The following is a 14,403-nucleotide window of genomic DNA, read 5'->3' as shown; positions in this document are numbered from 1 at the left end:
GTTTTTCTGTAAAGGTTATTCGTCGAGACATTGCTCGAACATATCCTGAGCATGACTTCTTCAAAGAGAAAGATGGTTTAGGGCAGGAAAGTTTGTTCAATGTCATGAAGGCCTATTCCTTGCATGATCGAGAAGTGGGTTACTGCCAAGGATCGGCTTTCATTGTTGGTCTCTTGCTCATGCAGGTTTGTCTTTCGAAACACTAAATTTTCCTCTGCAAAATTAATTGGGAAAAAGTTGAAACATGAGACGTCATTCAATATTTAAGCCAGTTTATATTCAGTTGAATTAAATTTATTTGTTTCCATCTGGGTGCCAAGTACTTATTGCAGTAGATATGTGAATTAGAATAAATATGGAATTAATTTTTATTGTTTTTAAATAGATGCCTGAGGAAGAGGCATTTGCTGTATTGGTGAAGCTCATGCAGGAATACCGTATGCGTGAGATGTTCAAACCCTCCATGGCAGAGCTAGGTTTATGTATGTATCAGTTAGAATGTCTCATCCAAGAACATCTGCCAGATCTTCATGCTCACTTCACTTCTCAGAGCTTCCACACATCCATGTGAGTACAGTATGTCTTGAATCTCGGTAAATATTTGCATCTGTTCTTGATAATCTAGTACGCAGTATTGTTAAACATGAGTTTTTATGGTAGTTATTATTATACTAATATTATTTTTCCATTAAACAGGTATGCCTCCTCTTGGTTCCTGACATTATTTTCTACCACCTTGCCTCAACCCCTTGCATGCCGTGTGATGGACTGTTTCTTAGTGGATGGAGTGGAAGTAATATTCAGAGTGGCTCTGGCTTGCCTTACATTGAGCAAGGAGGACTTGTTTTGTATGGATATGGAAGGAATGCTCAAGGTATGAATCCCAGTTAACATTTGCCTCTTTGATGAATTATTATTTGCAATGCAGGGTGCACTCAGTACTTGTGGAGGTTAGATTCATGTAATTCCAATTGTTAGGTGAAACATGTTAAGTTGGCCACTTCAGAGTAAAATCTGTCATAAACACTGGGATTCCACTGACACCTGGTGTTAACCTTTGATTTATTAGAGGGGGTTTTGAATTGGTTTTGATGAAAGTTCTCTTAGTCTTTTTTTTTTTTATTCAAGGTACCAAGCATAAACTAATCTGGAATAGGGGTTGAAAAATTATACGCAGTGCAAGGTTTTGATGGGCATGAAAGGGTGGCAGTTGCTAAACATTGCATTTGATGTTTAAATCAGTTGGGAATTAAATCAAAGTTAGGTTGATGTTATAAATTTCAGCTAGGAATTTTGAATTACTCCAGAACACAAATAGATGGAAAACTTATTCATGAGGGAGATGCTTGTGATAGGCATCCAAAAACATTAAACCACCTTTCATCAGATCTTATTTTATGACTTGCCTTCCCTGGAACCAACTTTTTTTATTAAAAACAACATTAAAAATGGACAGTTAATTACAAGAGAGGGGAAAATTTCTTAACATCAGCTAATACTTTTATAGAAAGTAAAGGACTTGGGCTAAGGCTTATTGGCCATGTTTTGAGAAATTATAAGAAGCGTCCTTAGGCTTGCAACACATTCCACGGTGTGCAACATAAATTAAGACAGACCATTAACAATAAAAAATCACGATGTGCAGTAATTTGGACACAAGTGACAGTTCAAGATATGAATGGGCTGTTTTTATCTCCTTTTTAAAAGTCAAATGGGGCCTAAGGCTATTCTTGACTAGAACTCATTTCTGCTTTCATGAGCTGCCGTAGACAAAAGGGAAGCTATTGGAAGCCTAAATATAGAAAATTTTCTATTTATGACAAAATGAAAGAAGACATGAAGGTCTTACAGCAAAGTTATAGGAGTTAAATCTCAGGGTAATCAGGATATAGAGAGCCCTGGGGGACATGAGAATGTAACTCCTTTGAGGACTCACAGCGGCTACCAAACACAGGTTTTCTTAAGTCAAAATCAGTTTTATTCCATTTTCATGAGCAAAACTAACTGTCATTAAGGAAAGAAAATCTGTCAGTAGGTGCAAAGTTACATTTTTTTTTTTTTGTATAGTGTAATGTAAAGTATTGAAAATAGAAAGCAATATTTTATTCACAAAGCAGGAATAGTATTGCACATACAAAAACCATAACCTTTAGCCAAAATGTTTACTAGGGGTAATATATTCTCTAACAGAATAAGATTAATAACATGACTTCCTTGTACTTACTTTCTTTTGCATAGTATTTTCAACGTGATCTGCCTGCCAAGTTTGAAGCAGACCCAGAATGCTATTTTTCTTTAGCATATTCTTTGCGTTATAATGCCAAAAAGATGAAGAAGATGGAGAAGGAATACACTGCTATGAAAACCAAAGAACAAGAAGAGCTGGTTGAGTTAAAGGTTAGCTTTTCTTCTTTTTTGCATGTTCTTAATTACTGTTGATTATAAACAATGATCTTAGAGTCAATCATTGTAAGTTATATAATGGGTCCAGTTCCTTATGTACAGTGAAGATTGGGATACACAATAATTTGAGAATTTGCTAAAAATAAAAATGACCCCAGTGCTTTTGAATATTGGGAATTCAATAGCACACACCTGTGCTTGGTGATAAATGTTTATCCTATATTCATTCATTAATTTTTTATTGCTAATAATGTATATTAATTCATGAAGGATTACTGTATTAGCTCTTATTAGCTCTAAAGTAATGTTGTGTAGAATACTAAATTCTTTGAAAATCAGACATTTTTTTGTAGAAATATCACAGCAATTTAAAGAAAATTTGTCTCATAACAAACTTATGTTATTGTTCCCTGTTTATCAGATTAAAATGAAATATGCTCAGAGGTTAAATCTGTGACTTCAGTAGATAATCTTAGTTTTCTGCCATAGAAATAATCTTTATATAAATAAGAGTTATGAGATGCACATTTAAACACCTATTTTGCTCTGGCTTGTTACAGAATTATGAAATGGTATAATAGAGGAAAATGCTTGGAATGTATTTGAGTCAAGTCAGAGTTTTTGTCAAATTCATTATGTAAAAAATTCTTAAATTAGTTACATTAAACAAATAAGAGGGACTACGTACATACTATGGAATAAATTATGGTGCTTAAGAATTTCCAGTTGTTGTATTTTTTTCAGGAGAGGCTGCTGGGCTTAGGACACCTTAAAACTTTTTTAGTTAGAAATTATCTCTGCGATGATGGAAGCAAAGCAGTATTAAAGTACCAGAGCCTTTACCACATATTTGAAATATGCTAAGGCAGAGAATTTTACTATGTGAAGTAAATATATAGACTTGTTTTTCATCTTGCAGAGGTTAAGAACCGAGAACAGATTGCTGCGCCAAAGAATAGATTGTTTAGAAGCAGAATCCTCTGCCCTAGCAGATCGACTCATTCAGGGTCAAGTTTCCCGAGCAGAAGAAGCTGAACATAATTTTGCAATTAAGGTATGTTAACCTTGAGTTACATTCTGTAGTTGAGATATTTCCCGACTCTGTTATTGTTATGGATGTCAGTTTTTAATTCTTAATGGTTTCAATTAATTTATTTCCCAGAGGGAACTAGCTGCTCTAAGACAGCATGATGGAGAAACCATGGAACATCTAATGGACGCCAGAGAGAAGATAAGGAAGCTAACTGGAATGATAGAGGAGGTAATAAATACATCTTATATTTTTAATTTGGTTAGTTGTATTGATTTTTCAGTGCAAATACTGTATGTAGTTATCTATTTTTTCAGATAATATTGCATATTTTCAAGTACTGTAAACAGTAATACAGATTTGAAGGTATGTTTTCAAAAACATGGCTATGTATATGATATCATTGATTTTCATGTATATGTTGAACAATACAGTTTATGTAAAATTATTTTTACATTTTAATTAATCAGTAGGAGAAGTTTAATGTTTGATGGTGATTGCTCAATTAACCACTATTTTTTTTTTCAGAACTGTTCATCGAGAGAATCCTCATTGGCAGAGTTGATGATAAAAGAAGAAGAACTTAGACAAAAGGAAGAATTAGTCAAATGTCTACAAGAAGAATTAGTTCAGGTTAGAAATAGTGCATCTTTCATTTATTGTCAGTTTTTGTATTTGAAATGTCCCTCTTTCCCATTAATAAATTACATGCCTGTATGATCCCTATTTCTTATTTCATATAAAAGTTTTGCAATTTTAAAATTCTTAAATTTATAAAACAGTATTAGGTGTACTTATGTTTACATATACAGTACTGTGTCTAGATTGAATCTTTGGTCATTAAAGCTGTGCTGTTCTTTCAGGTAAGATTAAAAACTGCAGAAGCAGAAGCTCTAATTCGAGATCTTAGAGCAAGAATACAGGAACTAGAAGAGGAGCAGAAGAAAATGAGAGAAGCAACGCCTGACCACTCAGTGGCTCACCTGCAGGAGGAATTAATTGCTGTGCGACTAAGAGAAGCTGAAGCTAATCTTGCCTTGAAAGATCTTAGACATAGAGTTCAGGAACTTACACAGTTGTGGACAAAGCATGTACAGGTAAGAGAAAACATGATAAATGCTAATGAAATATAGCTGCCACATGGAGCGTGTGATGGTTTATCTAAAAAATTTAGCTGTTCTTGAATGACATGTGTTTTTGCAGTATGCATTACTGTATTTCTTTATGGCAAAGGAATTATAAGTACAGCACTACTCTGTTGTTAATTCCAAGTATAGTATGGGTGTGAATAATAGTTGACAACTGCTTAGGATATTATGCAGTTCTTGTAATGTTCATAGAAAATTCATAGAAAAAAAATTCCTTAGGTAATTGTAAGATTGTTGGAAAATAATGTTATAAATATCAGAAATACTTTTTTTTTTATTTCCCTATGGTAATCATTGTAAATTTCACAGGATCATCATGGGGACAAGAGTGAGGCAGCTAAAGCAGATGCAACAAGTACACCAAGCAAGAAACTGGGTCTCTTCTGGGATCGCTCAAATGATGCTGCTAAGTTAGAAGAAGAACTTATGACAACCAAACTTCATGAAACCGCAGCTGTGGCTGAGCTCAAAGAAGCTAGATTAAAGGTTAGTTTGATATTGTTTCAGCGTATTACTTCTATTTTAACTGAAGAGTACTGTGAATCAACCTTATTTTTCTATTGCAGTAGTAATATGAAATCTTGAAAGTATCCATGTTCATGTCTTCAGCTTTTAAACCTTAAATGCTTGTCAGAGATCATATTATTTCTTTAGATAGTATTCCAGGGCCTGTGTAATTTTTTCATGGTAGAATTTAGCTATAAAAAATTTGGATACAATTACAAGGGAAATCAGTTTTTGTACTCAAATTGTAAAAAAACAAATTTTCTTTATATCTGAATGGCTGCTAGTTTGATTATATTCTTATTCATTATATTGTACATACATATATCTCGACTATTTTTCCAACATTGTTGATAAGGAAGATACTGAAAAATGGAACACTATTAGGCTTATTGGTATTAAAAATTGTCATCATCATGTATGAGCCCATTAAATTTTAGGATTAGCATGCACTGCCCTTTCTACCATTAAAAATAATTTTACTGTAAAGGTGCTATAAATACCATTGTTGTATTGTGGTCTCCTCACATAATTATTTATTATTATTATTATTATTATTATTATTATTATTATTATTATGTAGTATAGCTCAAACTCTGGTCATATTGCTATAGACATTTACACTCGCTTCTCAGCCAAAAAAATTGTTCTGTAGTGAGATACTGTATGCAGATTGGAACTAGGTAAAGTTGAGTACCATAATTTGCCCAGCTAGGTGGGAAGAGCTTAGCCTTAATGTTTTATACATATAGCCTTCTGCTATATGCAAGACATTATATTAATGGAATTGTAAGTTGGAAACTACCACTTACTTCATTTTTCTCTTTAATGCTGTTGTATTGACTAAACCACGCCAGAATTATTTCAGTCAGAATTTGCATCTTATGTAGGTAGGTTAATAAGACAATACTTTTGTGAATACTGTGTGATCGGTTTTATTACATATTTTTGCAAAATGTTATGTGCTGTGGCCTTTGGATACATTATTTAATTGATAATTTTCTTCATGAAAGTTGGAATTACTAATAAAGTAAAAGTTCTCTTAGTTTATCTTCCATATGTTTAGTTAGAATATTTAAATGCCTTTTCCCTTAATTCAGAGTTTTTAGAGCACTTAACTCAATCTTTCAAGATGTTGCATAAAATCTAATCATTGTTGATGTTTGCATGTAAATAATGCAATACAGTGATATGGAATTTTTTATGCATAAACTTTTAAGATAAGAGATTATTTAGCAACCAATATATGTGCAATTAAACTACAGTTGTATTCTGCTTAATAATAATAAAAGGATTTTGACAAAGGAAAAATCTATTTCTGGGGAGGGGCCCGTGTCACCCGGTGAAATAATCCATTCAGCACTTATTTCTAGGTAATTCCGTTGCTAGATACCAGAGAAAAGCTAAATGTAAAGCTGGGGTTACTACCCCCAGAGCGAGCTCCAAGAAATGGAGTCGTATATGGTAAAGGGTGAGAGTGTCACAATCACGGGAAACCAAATAAGAAATGTCCCTAATTAAAAATTTCACAGGTAATGGAATTGGAGACCGCTGTACAAGTGTCAACAAATCAAATGAAGAGACAAGAGGAAGAGAACAAAAGATTGCAGGAGGCTTTAGATGCCGCTGAAGCCAACATTCGTACAATGCAATCTCAATTAGGTGACCACAAGAGAAAATATACAGATCTTGAAAGCCAGGTTTGTATTTTACTGTGCCGTACATACTTTTTATTTAATCCTTAATTTCTTACAGTTTTATTTAATCCTTAATTTCTTACAATTTTGCTCAAGTTGCAAATACATTGTTGAATAAAATAACATTTTTTTATGATTTGTTTTATTGTTCTTCTGCTATAATATACAAGTCTCAACTTACTTAGCAGTAAATATCATAGTATTTTCTAGTATGCTTTTATTCATAATCATGATCATAATTTTTGTCCCTCAGATGAAAGAGGAGAAGATGCTGGCAAGAATTCGAGAGGCTGAGAAATCTCAGAGCCTAGCTGAATTAACACAAAAAATTTCATCATTAGAATTTAAGGTAATTCATATTATTCATAAAAGATTTTGCTAAGTTGTCTGAATATTTTTTAGCCTTGTAAAATTTCATTTCCAAGAACCATTTGTTATCCAGGAGGCAGGCTCATGCTCAGAATTTTTATAAGGGAGGGGTTTTGGAAAAAAAAAAAAATCCATGTTTCAGTTAATCAGTACAGTATTACAACGTAGGTATATAGAATACCAAAATGGAATGGATTTGTTTTGCTGAAAAAAATAAATTTTTACTGTTTGAGTTATTTAATTCATTCATTTTTTCTCATTTTAATTTTTGAATTCTTCCCAGATGGTGGGTTTAGTGCTGAAAACCCCTCCCTTGTCCATGGCCTTACAAGTAGGAACTGAAATAGTCCAGAAAGTTCCCTGCTTTGCTTTTCTTCATATGCACAAAACAGCAGATTTGACCCCTTAATGTTTTATACAGATGAACCTCCCAGAATGATATATTTTCATAATATAGTCAGTTAACAAAGAAGGAAGAGTTTAGAGGAAACTTTATGAATTTTTGTTGTACAGTACAGTATTTTGGGTTTATAGAATTTCACTGTCCATGTATATGAACACTGCAACAAAACATGGAAAACTGTTAACACAAATTGCTGCAAAGGGAAAAAAAAAGAAAGCTTGTAAATTTGATGATAGTACACTAAAAAAAATAACTTTCAACTGCTAAGTCACTCATTGCTTAAATTAGATGACATTTTTCAAATATTGTAAAAACTGTTACAACCTCATGTGAGTCCACATCTGAACTTTGAAGTAATCTGGTTCTCAAATTTGCAGAATCAGGAACTAGTGACCGAGGGTGAAGTGTCCCGAGTTGGTGGAAGTGACAGTGATCAGGTACCTAGACTTCAAGACAAAATTGCAGAATTGAAGTCAGAGGTGAGTTGAATATATATATTTAAACTTTTCAGGTAATCATTTCTTCAGCAGTAGTGTCTGATAAAACTTACTTTAGCCTTTCGGTTGGTGATTAAACTCTGATGTTTTATTAAATGGCACAAGAGATAATGGGCAACAAAAGATTCTTTATAGTACAAAAAATTACATATAAGGGGGGAAAATGTAAATGAATTCATCCTTCATCATATGCTAGCAATACTTTTGAGTCCATTTTATAATTGTGAATTCAGATGAAATATGCTATCACACTAGAGCCTATTTCTTCAGTACTCAGTGGACCACCCACTAATTTAATAGCACCTATGCTTCCAGGGAAGTGAAAACTGACTACTGTATCCAGTTTTGGTGAAAAACTGTTTTTAAACTGCACAGTCATTTCTTGCCTACCTGCAGCATACTCCTACCCCCTTGTCATTGGTTGCAGGACTTCAGAGCATTTATCTAGATCTGACCCATAACTTGGTAACAAGTTACTGCTCTATTCAGAATTATCTAGGTTTTCTAACCCTTTTCCCGTTCCATTTTTCTTTTCTTCATCTGTTAGGACTGACTCTTCACTAGAGACACAAGTGTGCAGAATATGGTTTAGATTCCTCTTAGGTTGAGGATGATGGACAGCATGAATCATCCATAGAATCTGAGTAGCTGACGTAGTCAAGCGAAGCAAAAGACTTTTATCAGACCTTGCCCTCAGTGCTGGATTTTATTACATTTCTATCCATTTATTAATACAGTACAGTATATATATTTTTTAATAAGTGAAGATCTCTTCTTTCTGCATTTTCCTTTACCTCTTACTTCTTCCTAATGAACACTAGGTTCTTTGGAAGCATGAATTTCAAGTCAGTGGCCCCTGTGGGCTTGTTCATCGATGGACTGATTAAGCAGCATTGGGGCTGGTCAGTCGTTGGATAGGTGACCGCTATCCTCGGCGTTGATTCCTTGGGAAAGGATCTTTATCACAATTTCCTCAGTCTACTCAGCTGTAAATGAGTACCTATTTCCAATGGGGTAGGGTCCAGCTATGGGTTAAATAGCAAAACTCAGCAATGATGGAAAGAAATGAAAGATTAAATGACAGCGATGTAAATAGAACCTATGGCAACAGAGGAGCTTCGTCCGGCAGCTAGGTATACAGCCCAATCGACGGGGAGGAAGGTCAGGTACTCGGAGGTTGTCATCCAGCAACTGACCACCACAGCAACAGTATCCAGCAACCAGAGACTGGAGCTACAGAGGCAAACCAGAAGAAGAAATGGACAAGAGAAGAAAATAAGGAAATATGGAGATGCTACATCAGAAGCAACCTGACAGAAAGAGGCTACAGAAGAAGATTGGTCAACATCTGGAATGAGAGAAATAACACCCCTCAAACAGAACAGAGGCTGGCAGACCAAGTAAGGAACATAAAGAAAAAGAACTGGCTCTCCACAACAGAAAGAGGGGGAGCTGGAAAGAGAAATGACACCTAGCAACGGAGGACAGGAGGACAAACTAAGAGACGATGCCACAGAAAATGGCAGGAATGATGAGCTACCAAACAACAACAACACGAGGAAACACCGAAGATGTAACAGAGAGGTCGGAATGGGTGGAAAAGATCAGACAATGGATGAGGCCAGATACAGAAAGAACAAAGATCCCATCCATGAAAGCCTACAACACAAAGAAATTAAGGGGAAAAAACAAGTGAAGCTAATGAAATAATGAGACTAATACACACCACCAGTATCACAGAAACAAATAACCTGACATATGCAGGAGCAAGACTAGTAGTAGAACTCATGGGGATACAAACACCAACACCACCATCACAACCAACCCAACAGAAACCAAAACAGCAACCACCTTGGAAAAGGCGCCTGGAAAAACAAATCATGTCGATGAGTCCTGACTTGAGTAAACTGAAAGAGATGGCAGAAAAGAGGCTAAGAAGCAAGAAAACAAGAGAGGAACTGAATAAGAAATACAAACTACGGGAGAAGGGACTAAACAACACAGTAGAAGATATAAAACAGGCTTAAAGCCAAAGCACAAGATGCAGTGGTACATGAACAGGAATAAAGATACCAACAGAACAAACTCTTCGGAACCAACCAGAAAAGACTGTACAGTACAGCCAACTAAGAGGAAAAGACAACCACCGGGAAATTACTGAAGCCTAACCAAGTAAGAGACTCTGGCAAAACATATGGAGCAATCCAGTATCACACAACAAACATGCAACATGGCTCCAGGAAGTCAAGGCAGAAAAAATGGGGAGAATAAAACAAAGATTCATCGAGATCATGATAGACAGTTGGACACCAACTAAAGAAAATGCCCAACTGGAAAGCTCCAGGTCCCGATGAAGACCATGGATACTGGCTAAAAACTACACCCACGAATAGCAGAACAACCCCAGCACTGTATCACAAACCACCATGTGCCCAAATGGATGACCACAGGGAGAACATCCTTAGTACAGAAAGACAAGAACAAGGGAAATATAGCAAGTAACTACAGGCCTATCACCTGCCTACCAACAGTGTGGAAGTTACTGACAGGTATCATCAGTGAAAGGCTATACAACTACTTAGAGGATACAGACACCATCCCCCACCAACAGAAAGGCTGCAGAAGGAAGTGTAGGGGCACAAAAGACCAACTCCTGATAGACAAAATGGTAAAGAAGAATAGTTAGAGAAGGAGAACCAACCTAAGCATGTCATGGATTGACTACAAGAAAGCCTTTGACATGATACTGCACACATGGCTAATAGAATGTCTGAAAATATATGGGGTGGAGAAAAACACCATCAGCTTCCTAAAAAATACAATGCCTAACTGGAATACAGTGCGTACAAGCTCTGGAATAAGACTATCAGAGGTTAACATCAGGAGAGGGATCTTTCAAGGCGACTCACTTTCCTCACTACTCTTCGTAGTAGCCATGATTCCCATGACAAAAGTACTGCAGAAGATGGATGCTGGGTACCAACTCAAGAAAGGAGACAACAGAATTAATGACATGGATGACATCAGGCTGTATGGTAAGAGCATCAAGGAAATAGATACCCTAATCCAGACTGTAAGAATTATATCTGGGGACATCAGGATGGAGTTTGGAATAGAAAAATGCACCTTGGTCAACATACAAAAAGGCAAAGTAGCAAGGACTGAAGGGATAAAGCTACCAGACAGGAATAGCATAAAACCCATAGATGAGACAGATACAAATACCTGGGAATGATAGAAGGATATGATCAGGAAAGAATACTGTATATGCAGAGACTTAAAGCGATACTCAAGTCAAAACTCAACACCAGAAACATGACAAAAACCATAAACACATGGGCAGTATCAGTACGTAATCAGATACAGCACAGGAGTAGTGGAGTGTATGAAGGCTGAACTCCTCAGCATAGACCAAAAAACTAGGAAACACAACAATACATAAGGACTACACCCAAGAGCAAATACAGACAGACAATACATAACACAAAAGGAAGGGGGAGAGGGCTACTAAGCATAGAGGACTGCATCAACATCAAGAGCAGAGCACTGGGGCAATATCTGAAAACCAGTGAAGATGAGTGGCTAAGAGTGCATGGGAAGAAGGACTGATTAAAGTAGACGAAGACCCAGAAATATACAGAGACAGGAGAATGAACAGAACAGAGGAATGGCACAACAAACCAGTGCACAGACAGTACATGAGACAGACTAAAGAACTGGCCAGCGATGAAACATGGCAGTGTCTACAGAGGGGAGAACTCAAGAAGGAAACAGAAGGAATGCTAACCGCAGCACAAGATCAGGCCACAAAAACCAGATATGTTCAAAAAACAGTAGATGGAAATAACATCTTGCCCATATGCAGGAAGTGCAATGTGAAAGACAAGACCATAAACCACATAGCAAGCGAATGTCCAGCACTTGCACAGAACCACTACAAAAAGAGGCATGATTCAGTAGCAAAAGCCCTCCACTGGAGCCTGTGCAAGAAACACCAGCTAGCTTGCAGTGATAAGTGGTACAAACACCAACCTGAGGGAGTGATAGAAAACGATCAAGCAAAGATCCTCTGGGGCTATGGTATCAAAACAGATATGGTGATATGTGCCAGTAGACCAGAGGTGACTTGATTGACAAAATTGAGAAGAAAGTATCACTCATCAATGTCACAATGCCATGGGACACCAAAGTAGATGAGAAAGAAAGAGAAAAAATTTATAAGTATCAAGACCTGAAAATCAAAATAAGAAGGATATAGGATATGCCAGTGGAAATTGTACCCATAATTATAGGAACACTAGGCACAATCCCAAGATCCCTGAAAAGGAATCTGGAAAAACTAGATGCTGAAGTAGCTCCAGGACTCATGCAGAAGAGTGTGCTACTAGAAACAGCGCATATAGTGAGAAGTGATGGACTCCTAGGGAAGCATGATGCAACCCGGAACCCCATACTATAAAAACCACCCAGCTGAATAGGATGAGTGTGATAGAGAGGAAAAAAGAAATAACATTAATAATAGCAAGTGGCCTCAGATACTGTTGTATTATTATGTGTCATTTACAAGTAAAAAAAAAAAAATTGGCAGTAGAGTTGTTGTTTCCACTCAAGTCATCTTCGAATATGGTCTTCCAGATGAGATTGGATTTTAGTATGGCTCTATTTTTACATAATCCATACTGGGTTTGAGTTATTATGTTTTATTAAGTATCATGTAAATTTTGAGTTTACAATTTTTCCATCATTTCATATATATGCTCATACGGCCAGCCTGAAGGGTCAGTTCATTCTATAATGTTCAGTGGTGGTGTGTCTAGAACAGCCAACTTTGCCAGTTTGTGGCTTCTGCCAGTTTCCAGGACAGGAAATAGCATGAAGGACATTTTTAGGTGATTCCACCTTAATTCTTAGTGTGGTCTTTTCTATGACCACTTGATATAATAGGCTCTGGGTAAGTGACTTTTTTTTATTAATAAGAAACAAATTGTTTTTATATTGTTAATGTGTATCTATCACAGCCTGGGCTATTAGTGTAAATTTAGCGTGAAATTTACTGGCCACTGCTGAGACTATTTGAGTATTTCAAGTTTGCCGAGATCTCTATGAGAGTACTAGTTCAATCGTCAAATTTACAAGCAATCCTTTTGTCATAAATATTTAATTTTATGTAAATGGAGGCAGTGTGAAAAGAATGTCTGAACATTATTGAATATTAAATTGTAATGAAATTGTATTTTGAGCGAATATTATAATGGAAAACTAGGTAGCTCAATTGCCATTGTTATAACTATGTGCAACCTCATTGCTTATGGCATTGAAGGATTTATACATTTTTAAAAAATTTACAAATGTTATCAGTTGTGAAGAGGCGTTTGCCGAATATAAGGCTAAAGAATGTTTTATCAGATTACCAATTTGTCATAAGAAAAAGTTCCTTGAATGTAATGATAGTTTTCATATATCATCTGCAAAGTTGTGGTATGTCTAAAACACTGCACAGAGCACACAAACTTTGTTACACTGGTTCTTGTTGTTTTTATTTTCAGTTAAGTAAAATAAAAAAAAAATCTATATTAACTAAACTTTGCAATTCAAACATACAAGAACCACATAACTTTGTTTACCTTCACTTGTCTTACTACAAATGCTTATTGCAGCTATATTTCACAACACATACACAAGCTTTAGAACGTTAATACTGTATGCTTTTGGGTCATTCATATTGTACCATTAAGAAAGCTTTGAATTTTCTCAGGTTTGTTTGTAATGAATTCTTGTAAGTAGGATTATAATTAGACCATGTAGAATGGTGTATTAATGAGAGGATATGCATATGTATATAATGAATATGGAACTTCGTGTAAACATTAATATAATTAAAACTGTAAATTTTGAGCTTATAGTCTGAGGCTAGATGCTTGATACACTTATCCTTTTGTAAAATACACAGTACAGTTTTCACAATCTTTGTCTAGTGTTTAGACGCCAGCCATGCGTAAAAGCTTACTGTATTAATCTTATAATACCTCGTCGGATTTTTGAAAGTATTAGCTTCCACTTCCAGTTGCATATTGTGTCGTGGCTCATTTCATAATTAAGGTTGAGAAGGGCTATGCAGAATATTGTTACGTATTGAATAAACACACATAAGCATTGGCTTAATGATTTTTTAAAGTCTTAAATAGCCATTTTCATGTATGGTAAATGTTGAACTTTGCAGTAATGTAATAAATTTCAGAAAGATGGAAAATAGTGTTTAGTTTATGAAAGGTAATTTCAAGTGTTTTTAGAAGTCTCATTGTAATGTTGTAGTAAAGTATATTTTAAATAAGGTACTGCAGCTGCACTTTCA

At 35.5% G+C, this 14,403-nt stretch overlaps 1 protein-coding gene across 19 annotated transcripts in view; it reads left to right on the top strand.

The window, feature by feature from the left end:
* Positions 1 to 14,403, top strand: part of Evi5 (ecotropic viral integration site 5) — a 410,930-nt gene that overhangs the window by 384,114 nt on the left and 12,413 nt on the right. For all 19 annotated transcript variants that reach the window (XM_067088522.1, XM_067088506.1, XM_067088500.1 and 16 more), the window contains 12 exons: positions 15 to 185; positions 386 to 567; positions 697 to 874; positions 2,239 to 2,397; positions 3,323 to 3,457; positions 3,566 to 3,664; positions 3,962 to 4,066; positions 4,297 to 4,530; positions 4,891 to 5,067; positions 6,618 to 6,785; positions 7,036 to 7,131; positions 7,932 to 8,033. In XM_067088522.1, coding sequence (XP_066944623.1) covers positions 15 to 185; positions 386 to 567; positions 697 to 874; positions 2,239 to 2,397; positions 3,323 to 3,457; positions 3,566 to 3,664; positions 3,962 to 4,066; positions 4,297 to 4,530; positions 4,891 to 5,067; positions 6,618 to 6,785; positions 7,036 to 7,131; positions 7,932 to 8,033 — 1,806 coding nt within the window. The remainder of the gene's footprint in view (positions 1 to 14; positions 186 to 385; positions 568 to 696; positions 875 to 2,238; positions 2,398 to 3,322; positions 3,458 to 3,565; positions 3,665 to 3,961; positions 4,067 to 4,296; positions 4,531 to 4,890; positions 5,068 to 6,617; positions 6,786 to 7,035; positions 7,132 to 7,931; positions 8,034 to 14,403) is intronic.

Source organism: Macrobrachium rosenbergii, chromosome 4 (genome assembly GCF_040412425.1).
Source record: "Macrobrachium rosenbergii isolate ZJJX-2024 chromosome 4, ASM4041242v1, whole genome shotgun sequence".
NCBI lineage: Eukaryota > Metazoa > Arthropoda > Malacostraca > Decapoda > Palaemonidae > Macrobrachium > Macrobrachium rosenbergii.
This window is presented reverse-complemented; position numbering and strand designations above follow the sequence as displayed.